This window comes from Empidonax traillii, unplaced genomic scaffold (genome assembly GCF_003031625.1).
Source record: "Empidonax traillii isolate 1590-97213 ecotype Southwest subspecies unplaced genomic scaffold, ASM303162v1 scaffold26:size2357266, whole genome shotgun sequence".
Classification (NCBI taxonomy): domain Eukaryota; kingdom Metazoa; phylum Chordata; class Aves; order Passeriformes; family Tyrannidae; genus Empidonax; species Empidonax traillii.
Window position 1 is genome coordinate 581,356 of NW_020955219.1, and position 13,240 is coordinate 594,595.

The following is a 13,240-nucleotide window of genomic DNA, read 5'->3' on the forward strand; positions in this document are numbered from 1 at the left end:
TAAGCATTTTATTGGTAAGATCTCCTGAGGCTTTTTTGGATAAAATGATCTGCATGTTTTAAAACGCTGGATTCCCTTTGCAGTGCTGAGTGGTCATGGTGTATTGATTATGTTTTGCCAGTATAGATCCTGTTCTGTGCTAGATTTCTAGTAAAATCAACATACCTACTTACAAGTTCAGAGAGATGAGGGGAGTTCTGGGTTTGGGGAATCGTCGTTTTGTGAGTCTCCTCCCTCCTTTCCTCTCAGTGAACCCTATCCTCGTTGTTCTAACTCAGATGCTTTTCAAAGCAACAGATAACAGCCTGACCTTGTTGCCTGATACCACTTGCCGAAAAAATGCTGGTATAAGGATTCAGAAGAGCAATCTGATGTCTACTTCAAGGAAGGAATCAGTTGAAGACCTCTTTAGTTTTCCTGTTGGATTTAGTTCCTTGTACTTTCCCCTGTTGCTTTCTACAAGTTGCATACATAGTTTCAGTTCCATTTTTCCTGTTACATAGTTCCCTAGTAAAACACTAGATTTGTGTTTCTTTGAGATACATGTTTCATTTTTCTGCCCAGAACTCTGTTCGCAAGTGCAATCCCCATGGTGTATCTTCAGCAGCACTATTTGCAATTTTTTTTTTTTTTTTAATTGCATAGTGTTTTCTTCACTTGTGAATTTCTGTTGCTGAAATAGTGCAAGAAATATTTCAGGTAGGTGAGTTCTTTAGCTAAGCACCAAACTAGAATGCGTATGAAACTCTTCAGTTCAGGAGGTTGAAAACCTGTGTGATGAGAAGTCAGTGTGTCAAATCAAATCTGGTAACAGATTAACCTGTAAACAAGACCCAGATGTGTCTCTAAGTCTCTGAATCTATTTTGTCATTGAAGGTGTTTAGAAGCCTATTTACATTAACTGCCTACTACATTAAACCAGCACAGGAAATAAATTGAGTTATCACCCCTTCTGCCACATGAAATACCTTTTACAAAAGAAGGATCTTTTAAAAGAAGGCTTCTTTTGATGATGAGGACTGAGGTTTATTTTATAAAAACCCAAACCAGAATTGCTAAAGAATCTGCAAAGCTGGTCCTCCCCTCCGGGTATACCATGAGAATGTGGATTTGACTGTAGTGTTTGTAACTGCCAGAAAGGGTTTCCTACACAGTTTTTTAATTGATTCTGTTTATGTTATCTAGTGACTTTGGTAAGGATGGAAGAAGCAGAACACTCTGAAGCTCTGATGCAAGCTGTGCTGTGCTGTGTACACTTACCAAGTTTTATGCAAAAGCTGAGCTGAAAAGTGACAATATTTGCAGGAGGTGTGAAATTACCCACTTCACTAAGGGGATCAAACTGGATGATTCAGCAAAGTAGTTGTATGAGTCTTTTATTTTGTAACTGGTTCAGCATAGTATATTAGCTGTAGGTTTGATCCGTTTTGTGTAGACTGGCCATCGTGTTGTCCTGCCAGCTCTCGCAAGTTTTATGTGCAGGAAACACTGTGGAATATTCCAGATACTTGGTCACTGTGCTGTGTCACTGTGATGCCCATTGGCTATGGCAGTAACAGAGATTTAGACAAGACTATGATGTGTATCTTTTATGTAAAATGATAGGTATTTTCTGAGTAGGTTTCAGTTCTTTTCTCACCATAGTTTGTCCCATATGGGTGAAAATTCTAGCAAGAAGTAAATCTTGGGGTGAAGCTTAGTAAGCAATATCCCCTTGGGACTGATCTGTCAGCCTCAAGGTGTGCAGTGCCTGGGCTGTGGAGGGTAGCAAGTGGGGTGCTATATACCTGCTGTAACACCTGTCTGTGTGCAAGCCCTTGATCTTAACTGAGCAGAGAGTTTACAGATGAACAAGGGAGCATCTAGTGAGGTTTGGCAATGTAGAGAGTTACTGGGATGTGTACTTTCCTGAAAATCCTGTATGAAATGGTGCTGAAGTTGAATGGAGTTAGTATTGAGCATATGTCCTTTTAGCACAGAAATCTGGAAAACCTTTCAAGCAGTCACGTGTCCCAGCTGCTATCAGTCACTGTCCAGTGTGCAGGAAGGGTAGAGTCACTGGTAGAAAGCTGTTTGCTGGAAATTGTATTGTAAATCAAAGAAACTTGATAGCTTTGTGTGTCTCTGGACAGGGTAATGAATTTGTAGGTCATCTGAGCAGGAAGATGCTAATTCACATGAATTAGGAGGGATTCTAATTCATTCTCGAGACATCTGGCAATATGGAAATCCCTTGGGTAGATCAATTTGCTATCCGCAGACAACAGAATAGAATATCTCTCTTCCCCACCCTCTTCCTGAGAAGAATCCTTGAGTGGTGTTTGGTTGCTGAAGGGAACGTACCTCCGCTTGGTTTGATGTGCTTCCCAAGACCTTGGGAAGGGCAAATCAAGTTGTCCCATGGGCATTTAGAGTGGTCAAATTGAAGAAAGCTTTTTGCTATATGAATGGGAACTGCAATGTGTAAGTGCTTTGTGGTTTGGATTTTTTTTTTTTCATTTCTGTGAACTATTAAAAATTGATAAACTCATACTGTGTCCATTCCAATTTTCCGGACTACTTATTAAAGCAGATCGATCCCTTGGTTCAGCTGAGGTGAATTTGGCTATCTGGATTCCTCCATAGTTGTCTCAGTGGACAAAATGGTGGATTTTTGAAGGACTATTTCAAATACTGTATTGGAAAAATTCTGCCCTTAGATGCAGCCTTATTTCTTCAGGTACTGTTAAATCTGCACTGTGTCCCTGCAGTTCCTGAGTTACCAAGCAGCGCGATATTTCTCTGTGGTTCCTCTTCCTTCTGACAGCAGGACAGTTCTCTGACCAGCCCAGCCCTCATTTCATATGAAGCAGTAACAGAATGTTGTCCTTCGTGTACTGTGAAATTTGGCCTCAGCTTTTACGACTGCTGGTCCATGAAGGTACCAGCTGTGTTTCCATCACGTCATTCTCAAAGGGAATGCACTGGGACATAAAGTACTCTCTTTTCTTCCCTTCTTGAGTGGAACAATATTTATACGTAAACCAGTGTTTTCTTTTGCCTGTCAGAAAAACAAAGTGTAAAGCAATAAATGTGACTTAGGTCGTGTGTGTCAGTGGACACTGAGGCCAAAGGAGTCTCTCATCAGCAATAACCAGCCCAGTTACACACGGCTGTGCTGTGAGAAGTCGGAGCCTGAGCGGAACTTGCTCCGGGCTCTCTGCAGTTATGGCAGAGGCTGTTGAGGTGCTGCTGAGTGCTGGTGTGTCTCTGGGACCTCCTGTGCAATTATCCTTCCTCTGAGCTAGTTCAGGGAAATCTTTCCCTTCTGAACATAATTTAGTTCTGAATGTATGACAGCGTAGTGGAGCCTTTCTTTTCAGACCTGTCTCAGGCTGTGGCTGTGACGCGTCGAATCTTCGTAACAGAACACGGGAAACCATTGTACTGCTGTTTTATCCAGCTCTTTCTTTCTTGGAGTTATGAAGGGAGGAGTAGAGGTTCAAGGCACAGTCAGTACTGCTGTTCTGCTCTGGCACATGCAGTTGCATTTAGTGACATAACTGATGCTGCTGGACTTTAATAGGGAAACAAAACAGTGACTCAGTTAAAATCAGAGGTCAGATCACTGCATGGCCTCTTCTTTCTCCAGCCTGGAGCACCTTTGGCTTCAGGTATTGGGAAAGACAAGGGTTCCTCACCCTCAGGTGGGAGATGAGGGTGTGCAGAGTCTGTGCACATTCTGATTTCCAAGGGAGAAAAGAGGCTGTGGAGTCTCCTCACTTGAGGGCACGCAAGAACCATCTGGATGCAATCCTGTGCCAGTGCTCTAGGATGACCCTGCTCGAGAAGGGGAGGTTGGGCCGGATGACCCACTGTGGTCCCTTCTAACCTGCCCCATTCTGGGAAAAGTCCCTGTGTGTCAGGGTGGGATCCCCAGGGACAGGGCAGTCCTCATTAGACGTGCTGGTCTTGTGCCACTTGCCAGCCTGTCGTGGATTTTATAAATAACTTTCAAGAACTGAGTAGGAGGTGTTGGGTTTCTGGCTCTACAATGGGTACATGTGCTATAGCTGCTGGTGCAGTGTTCAGACAGCAAAATTGTTTCCAAAGGCTCAATTATAGAAAATGTAACACACCTGAAGGGCTGGAGCACTGCCTAACCATTGCGTCCCTCCCAGAAGAGTTTCCTCCCTTCTCGGTGCCTGCTGCAGGGCGCACAGGCCATGGATTTGGTATGTTGACTTAGTCTTACTTAGGGTGGTATGAGCAGCTTGCTGTGGTCTCTTACTTCTGTTGTTAAAGCAACCTAGTGCTGCACCTAGTGTTGTTTGCACCTAGTGCTGCATTTCACTGTAAACTGGAGTCTGAGCACCTGGAAAAGGTGAGAGAAGCAGAGTGAAATGGAAATATGTATCGATTCTTCTGTTCAGCTGGAGAGAGTTACTGTAAAAGTTAGAGTGCTGTCGAAAACACAATAACCATTTGTGTTTCCCAGGGAAAAGGAAACTATTTATCAAATTGCTGATCATGAAAATGCATTTCGAGTGCTCTGCTTTCAACATTGCATTTATTTTAAAGAGCACTAATTAAACCCGTGTCCTTTCATTCTAATTTCTCCCACAGCCCCTCCGTGGCACTTTAATGGCCCCTGTGAAAGGATCTAGGTTTTGTTGTAGCCTGGTGAGTGACCAGCTCCTAAGTCATGTGCTGGATTTAGCTGGAATGTAATCTTTTGGCCATCTGCTCAGGCACTCCCTGTGTCTGCATCCCTATCTGTTTGTAAGCAGGTGTTAAAGGTGATCTGAAATGTGCAGGTGTTCAGAACACTCCAGTTCCCTTTAACTGAATATGAGTGTGTGCCTGCTTGAGTTGAGCGGTGTGTTGTCTGAACTTGGCATGCTCAGTTTTAATTCTCTCACTGGTGTATGGAGCACCTACTCAGAAAAAAAAAAAAAATTATTGTTCAGACCATTTGAAAAATACGTGGATAGCAAGACTTTCTTCACAGAACTTGAGTTGAAGAATACTGATGTATGCTCTGTGGTTATTTTTTTATCCTCCCACAGTGATTCTGGACCTTTTTTGTTTTGTTTTGTTTTGTTTTGCTATCCTTGGCTTGTATTTTCTTTTCCTGGTCTTTAGGAGTCTGTCTGACTCTCCAACCCTTTGTAACTGATGGCTGTCAAGCATCTGGAATCTTGCTGTGGTGTTTCTTTTGTTATTGTTGTTTTGTTTTTTGTGTTTTTGTTTGTTTGTTTGTTTGGGTTTTTGTTGGTTTTTGTTGTTGGTTTTTTGTTTGTTTGTTTGTTTGAGGGGTTTTTTTGTAAGTGGCATACAAGACTTCAACTTAATTTTTTTCTTGTCTCTTTGTTAGACTAATGCCAAAATGCTGAGAAATACTCAGGGTGGGGGAAGGTGGGGGGAAAGAATCTCTGGGTCGAGTTTTGACTGCTTTCTAATAACTCCTTGCAGTAGCTGTGTCTCTGATATGCCCCAGTCTTTTTTGGTGATTAAATGAATCGTCACATGCAGTGAGAGCAGGTGCATCTCTGTCCCTCTGTGTCATGCGCTGCTTGCATGTAGCAGTGTAAAGCGCTAGGTCTCACCTCCTTTCTAATTTTATATCATTTTCATTTCCTCCCTGGTGTCCTGCTTATCCTGTGCAGTGGCGTAGGAGCATCACAGTTCAGCAGAGTACAGTGTTTGCCTCTGAATGGGTGGACTTTCTGTGCTGCCCAGTTTGCTGAGAGAAGCCCTTTGAAAAGGAACAGAATTTAACATTTCCAGATGGTTTAAAAACACGGCTTCCTCAGAGACCAGAAGTGCTATGGGATAAATGGGAGTGAGTCTTCAAGTATCTGATTTAGACCTTTAAGTTACTTTAGGTTTTTACTGTGTGGCAACTCAGGAGCAACCGAATCTGTGAAACTTGTTGAGTGCCCTAGAGAAGCTTGGTTTCATTTTGTGCTACAGGTTTTATATAATAAAAATAAAGTGTTACACATGGCTTAATTTCAAGGTGCTGTCATTCTGCATCTGAAGTAGCAATGGTTTTTCAGCCTTTGTTGCTAAATTGTAAGCAACTAAAGCATCAGGCTTCTTAGCAGCTTCTTTTATTCTTTGAGTCTTTCCTTGAGCACTTGGTACAGAGGAGCTCTAACCAGACAAAAGGAGCAGGTGTGGGCACAAAACCAACCTGTGGATTCTCCCTGGGCTGACAAACAGGCTGGGCCTTGGCAGAGCTGAGCAGCTCTTTCCAGCTCTTAACTCCCAGACCTTCAAGCTGTTAAATGGGAAACCCTGCAGTATTGCCGCCGGTCCTGATCCTGAGATACTGTGGGACCTGCACTTTTGCAATGCTTTTTATACAACCCCGGGAAGTGCTTTCCCATGGAGCTAACAAACATGCCCAAGTCACTTTTCATCTGAACTTTTTGGACATGCTGTGTAGGCTTGCAGGCAGAGAGCAAAAGAGTTACTGGTGAGGAGAGACTTCCAGGTTTGTGATCCAGCTCTTAGTTATAAGCCCTGTTTCCACAGCTAAAGGTTTGCACTTTGTCTCCTCGAGGCATGGTGTTCATTCCTGGGAGTTACTAAAGACTCCCGTTTTTGCTGTGTGGGTCTGTAGCAGCCTTGTGATCTGTGTTTAGCTTGGCTGCTGCTTGGGGATATTTCTGTTGCTGTGAGCACTGGAGCAGCTCTTGCTGAAGCTCCACACAGGCAACCTCCTCAGCATATTGAGGCAGTGCAGGGTTTGCTGCTTTTCGTCAAATAAACCTCTGAATATTTAGAGGTTGAGACCACAATGTACAGATGGCATCTGTCTCTGAGTTTGCATATTGCTTGCTGCAGTGGCAGTGTCTAATCTCTGTCTTTAGGAACCAGTGGCCCACTCTATCTACTTTTTTGGACAAATAATACCAAATTCCCATACTGGAGTTGCCTCTGCTTCCTTGCTAATAGTAGTAGGGCTTGTTACAAAAAGGGAAAGAGGCCAGCTGAAGCTTACTGCACATCCCCTGCTCTCTTTCTCCTTTTTTCCTTCCCTCAAGCTCATGCACTTGTTTCTTTGTCTCCTGTCTCTTGCAAAGAAGGGGAGAGGGGAGGTTCAGAGATAAACTGCTGCCTGCCCACTGCAAAGCAGTAGTTCATGGAATGCTTGCTTTTGTGTGGCGTGCAAAGGCACTCAGAAAGCGAGTAGATTGTCCTGTGTGTTTCTCCATGGTTAAACAAACTGACTGATTTGGAGATTAAACTGAATCTGTATCTTCAGTCAGCAGGAACACTGGCCCACACTGCCGTGTGTTTTGCTTGCACCAGTAGGTTTAGCACCAGGAATGCTTCAGGCCCTGAACCTGGGAGAAAACGAAACAGGTTATTTTGGGCTGAATGGCTTGTGAGCCTTGTCAGTCCAGGTGAAAGGTACAGCTCTTTTAACTTCTGTTTGAGAGGCTTCTGGCTCATACTATACCTGGTACAGCATTTTCCTTCATCTACCTGGACTGTCAATGCTCACAGAGGAGAATTTCTCAGATAGCAAGTGGGTTCTCCAGGATCACACTCCATTGCAGCTCTGCATGTAACTTATGTAAGGGCATTTTATTTTATTTTGATTTTTTAATGTTTCTTTCTAGAACTTTCATCTTGAAAGTTGGACACTGTTAGCTGCTAGGAAGTATTGGCAGCTCTGTTTTCTGGAGGAAACTTCACTACACCAGCTTTCAAATGTTTTTTCTGTCTCTATATCTTGCCTCATAGCTTGCTAAATATGTTTTCTTCTCAGTGTTAGTTTTCCAGTGGGAAAACTAGCTGGAGCCTGGAGATGTCTTCTCTTAGTGCTTACACTTAGCAATTCTAGTGAGGATATGAGCTTGCAAAAGGGAAATGTAAACAAAATCTCCCCTGGGTAGACATGGACCTTCTCCATCTGGTGAGATAAGAGCCAATGCTGTTTTATGTTTTAACAATTCTATTTTTATATATAAGTGCTGTCTTGGAATTAAATTAACAGAGGAGAGCTTGTAAAAGTGACATTTGACTATAGACTGCTTTTTGTTTGGCTTAGTTAATTTAATTTACAGATGTCATAATATAGAGCTACTTATAAAGCTACTATTCAGGCTTGATTATTTTCAGTTTGTGGTTGAAAGTCTGCTGTGCACTGTTAGGAGAGTTTCTTTGTTTATAAAGAAATGTTTATTCCATCTAGAGTGTCTGTAAGTAACTTTGTAAGTGAGGTGGTATGAAATGACACCTTTCTAAGCCGTGGTAACTTCTGCTTACAAAGGACTGATTTTGAAATTGCTTTTCATTAGCCATATCACATTACTTTCCAAACATTGAACCTATGATTATTTTTTTTTAAATGCATCATTTTAGAGAGATACCATGGGGTACAAAGAAGTTTTTGTCTCCAGATCTGTTAAACTGGATTTCCAGCTGCCAGTTCTCTACTGGGGATGTTGTCCAATTAATGTGATTCACTGTGACACTCTGACTCAACTGTAGCAGGACAAAATCACTAACAGCCTCTTTTTTCTTATCTCTTTACAGTAAAAAAAGCTAAACTCCATGGACCACCAGGTAAGCCATGCTCTACTGCTTATTTGCAGCAGTGGGGACACCTCTCTCACTGCTGTTCATTCTGCTCCCTCAAATTTCATCCGCCCCCTCTCAGTTCCTCCATGTTCTCCTTAGGAGCGACAAGTTCTGTCTTGAGCATCCAGGCAGCTTGAGTCAGTAGAAAGCTTGAGGCTGTGATGTGGAGTCACAGTGCTGAAAACCTCTGCCTGCTCACTGACGTGAACAGGTTGATGAATAAGGAAATGTGTTCCTTTACTGTCACCCTTTCCCACCCACCCTGCCCTTTCTCTCATCCTTCCTCTGTCCCTGTTCAAAACAGGATCTGAAAATGTCCACTGGGCAGGACTGCTGTGTTCCTGTGTGGATTCAGTGCCTTCTCGATCCCAATTGGGATTGCTGGATGGAATTGCAGAAGAGACTCATTCCCTTATGTGACGGTCCATAATGGCTGTGCTTGAAATTAAAACCCCATCCACTACCTTTTGTGTCTGCATAATAAAATAAAAACAAACAGCGGGTGACACCCAGAATTTACAGCCTAGGCAGCTTTTTTTCATTGTGTTTCAGTAGGTGGCAAGCAATCCCTTCACAGGCAAATAGGTTTATTGAGTGAAATTTGGTGTACAGTTTACAAAAGAAGAAGTTTGCTTCTGGAATAACACCTGTGCAGGTGTTTGGTTATGAAGCAATTGCACAGCTGTATTCATGACTTATTTGTTCAACTTTATTCTTTGGATATAGGTGTCCTCAGGTTACAGCAGAAAATTTTCCAGGACTCGTAGTCCATACTGTGTGTCAGGTCAAGATCTGTCTGTGCAGCAGCCTTAAATTTATAGGGGAGGAAAGCCCAGACTGGAAGGAAGACACTGTGTATTTTATCCTTTCTCGATTTAAGAAGCCTTCTCACAGATGCAAAATACTTGTCCTCTAGTCTAGGTTTAACTCATCAAAGCATGTGATTTTACTGACAAGGCCAGCGTCCCAGGAGGATGCAAGTGTTGTAGACAGATATGAAGAATCTGACTTTCAGTGATTCTTACTTTTTCTTGAGATATGGATCTTTTCTGGATCATGTATCTCTCTTTCTTCCCCTTGTTTTAGGATATTGGAAGCTACATGCTGAAACATCATAGGTCATCAGATTTGTCAGGCATGAATTTCCTCTTTGTAAAGCTGTATTGACTCTTCCCAATCACCTCTTTGTTTTCCATGTGCAGTTTTGACAGTATTAAAATGGACTGTGATCTAACTTACGCTGGGAATAGATGCAGCAGAACACTGAAGTATTAAAATACATGCACTGCCTCCTGGGTACTTAGCATGTCTTGTTCTAGGCTCTTTGAAACTGATAGATAGGTATGAGGTAATAACTTCCCTTAAAAGCAAGTTTTATTATTCTCAGATGCTGATATTCAAACTCTGAATGTGTCTATGCTTGGCTGCTTTTGGTTTTATTAGCATAGAAAGAGCAGGAATTAGGAAAAAAGTTCTTTCGGGATTTTTCTTTGTGGACTCCTGGGTGGAAAACCAGGTGAGAACTAGGAGAGCACTTGGGTCAAAAGGGAAGAGATGATACATTCAACCCAACTGTTTGCTTGCATGTCTTGCAAGTTTGTTTTTCAGTCTCCTTGGTCTGCATGATGGTCCCTGTTCCTTCAGCCCGTCTCTTCTTCCTCTTGTCTGCATTTCAGTAGCAGCATATTACTAAGTGTCTCTGTTCTTTAGGATTTTACATTCTTTTTCCCTGTCTTACTGCAAGTAATTAGTTGCCTGCTTTTGTTTGTTTGTGCTTGAATTTCTAAAAAAGCTTTGACTGAAAATTTGATGGCAGGGGAAAAACATCTTGAACATTGGGCTCCTCAAACCCCATGACGCCTTCCTGTATGGGCTTTTCACTTGGGGCCTCTCTGGATGCACCGTGTGAGCTGAAAACCTTGTGTTGTTGCACGTGTGTGATGAAGGGGTTTGCTGATGGAGATAACTTGTTGTGTCTCATTCCCCAGATAAATTCAATACGTATGTGACACTGAAGGTGCAAAATGTGAAGAGCACAACTGTGGCCGTGCGCGGTGACCAACCCTGCTGGGAACAGGACTTTATGTTGTAAGTATGGGGGTGCACAGCTTGAGGAGTTCGTGGTCGAGTCCCTCTGCAGCCCCTACACTCTCACAGAGCTGCTGTTATGTGTATGGGTTGGAGTATCTGGGTGGGTAAAATGCACAAGCCTGGACATTGTCTCTACCAGTGCCACAGACTGACAATTGCCAGTGAGGTCTATAGGGAGGAGGTAACTCTGAGATTGAGCTGGGAAGTCGGTCTGTGGGTTCATCTGGATGGATGCTGTCCTTGGCCGGGTATGTGCATGGCTGTGGCTATGAGCAAGAGACACACCCAACTATAACATAGTTTAGACACGCAGACTAAAGGCCCATAGCTGAGCTTAAATAGAGCTCCTGGACCATGGGAACAGGGGAGGCCACTGGAGAGGCTGGTCAGGGCAATTAAGGGCTGTTGTTAATGCACTAAGGACCTCCACATGGTGATCCTGGTTACCTTAGTGTGGGAGCTGAGTGTGTGATGATGTGTTCTGCCATTGGCCCAATGCCCATGAATGTGTTATCCAGCTCCTCTGGTTCAGCTTAAGGGGCCTCCAGTCCCTGCCATGAGCAGCAGAACCAGATCATTCCAGCTTTTCCAGGGCTTCTGGTGCACTTGGCACTTCTGATTTGCTCTGGTCCTGACATGTAGCCAAGGATTTCCCAGTATCTTTTAGTATCGTGACTTTCTTTTTTTCTAGTAAATTAATGACTTATTGATTATATTGTATCTGCTATAGCTTTGTAAGCAAACTAAATGGGCGGGAGTGATGTTGTATTCGTCTTGAGAGTCAAAGCTAGTGCTGCTGGTTTTGAGTGGGTTTGAGGTGTTTCTGTAGTGGATTTTGTGAGCTCGTTTCCCAGTCCAGCAGCAGTTGGTTCTCCTCTGTTGAAAGTGGGAAATTATTGCCTCTGGTTGAGGAGTTCACCTGGGTTAGCATGGCATTGGCATCATAGCTGTGCTTTTACCTCCCCTTTTTGGTGCCACTCCGCTTTCGGAGCAGTATGAGAGGGGTGTGCTCCTGCAGACAGTCTGTCCTTTGGCATCTGGTGAAATAAATACATTTGCTCCTGAACACCACCATCTGCTCACTCTGCAATTCCTGGTCAGACAGAGTCTGTGGCTGTCACTGGTGTAAACCATGGAGGACTGGGTAAAGTTGGGACAGGGGACACTAACTGTCTGCCAAATCACACGCCTATACCCAAACTACTAACTCACTCTGCCTGTGGTTTGTGCTCATCTTGTGGACAGGAACAAACTCTAAACATGGCCAGCTGCAGAGGAGACTACTCCGAGATGGTTTAAGAAAGGCACTTGGGCGTGGCTCTCAGGGTTGCTCCTCCTCCCTCCCCTCAAGGAGCTCCTGGAACTGCACTCCAGTATCAGCTGGGAGCTGAGCTATCAGGCTGTAAGGTCATTGTAATGCTCCGTAATTAGTTGCTAGGGAATATGAAAGCAGAATATTAGCTGAACTACCTCGCCATTATCACCCCTGCTTTAGCCAGGCAACTGCACAGTAGTTCTGGTGTTTCTTTATGTCAGAAATATTACATGTGGCAACAAACGTGTTTTGCATGATCCTGTGTGCGTTAAGTTGTCCCAGGAGGAATAACACTGGTATTCCAATACTACCGTTCTCTAGTTTGCCCTTTTTCTTTCTGGAGTTGGAAAAGGATTTTGGACGTGGTAGTTTTTCTCTGAGGGAAGGATGCTTTTACTGTCTGTATTTGTGCTTACCTTTTTTGTGAGGCATACTAGAAAAGTAGACTACGAGGAAGAAAATTCTTTTTTTCTGTGTTTGTTGTTTTTTCTTCCAAACTCCTTGTGAGATATAGCACTTCAGAATTTGGGGCTCTGGGGTTGTTTGAGATTTGATAATTTACCAGACCAGGAAAATATTTTAATGTATTCTTTGGGGACATCTTCTAATTTTAAAGCAGCTTTAAAAAGAACTGCATATTTGCAGCAAGGACCTCTTGAATGAAACTGCAAACTGATTTTAGAACATGATGGTTAATTTGATGTTAAAGAAATGTATTTTATCTAAATTCAATGAGTATGTGGAAAGGGAGGGACACCAAATTCCAGTCTCAGGTCCTTTGTTCTCTGAGGCTATTCTGCATCTAACCAGAAGGTGGAGAAAGGGAGACACAAAGGCAATCAAAGCCACTGTACAGAAAATATTTTCATTTATTATTCTTAGCTAGTGACCTATCCTGTGGAGTTCTGTACAGAAGCCCATTGGGTGTCACACTGACAGAACAAGATGCTGATCATGAATGTTGAAGCAAAGAATGTGGTTTTATGCTGTGACTGAAAATAGAATATTTCTTCCTTCCCTTCCTTTTCTGCCCTCACACTAGTCCAGCCTGCAGACAGCCAGTCATCATCCCTCTGCAGTCAGATAAATATCACCTTCCAAGAGGCAAGCAGTGTGAGGGCAGAGCAGTGCTGGTACAGTGGTTAGTTTGGTCGTAGTCGTGAAACGTTGTCTAAACAGAGGGTGCTGGAATTACAAGATGCTAGCAATAAAGTCATAATAAACCTATGTAATAGCTTGATTTTGAACTGCTGT

General features: G+C 43.1%; 1 protein-coding gene across 3 annotated transcripts in view; it reads left to right on the forward strand.

Moving 5' to 3' along the window:
• UNC13B (unc-13 homolog B) overlaps positions 1-13,240 on the forward strand; it is a 208,215-nt gene that overhangs the window by 18,914 nt on the left and 176,061 nt on the right. For all 3 annotated transcript variants that reach the window (XM_027906490.1, XM_027906498.1, XM_027906507.1), the window contains exons 2-3: positions 8,536-8,565; positions 10,569-10,668. In XM_027906490.1, the coding sequence (XP_027762291.1) occupies positions 8,536-8,565; positions 10,569-10,668 (130 nt within the window). The remainder of the gene's footprint in view (positions 1-8,535; positions 8,566-10,568; positions 10,669-13,240) is intronic.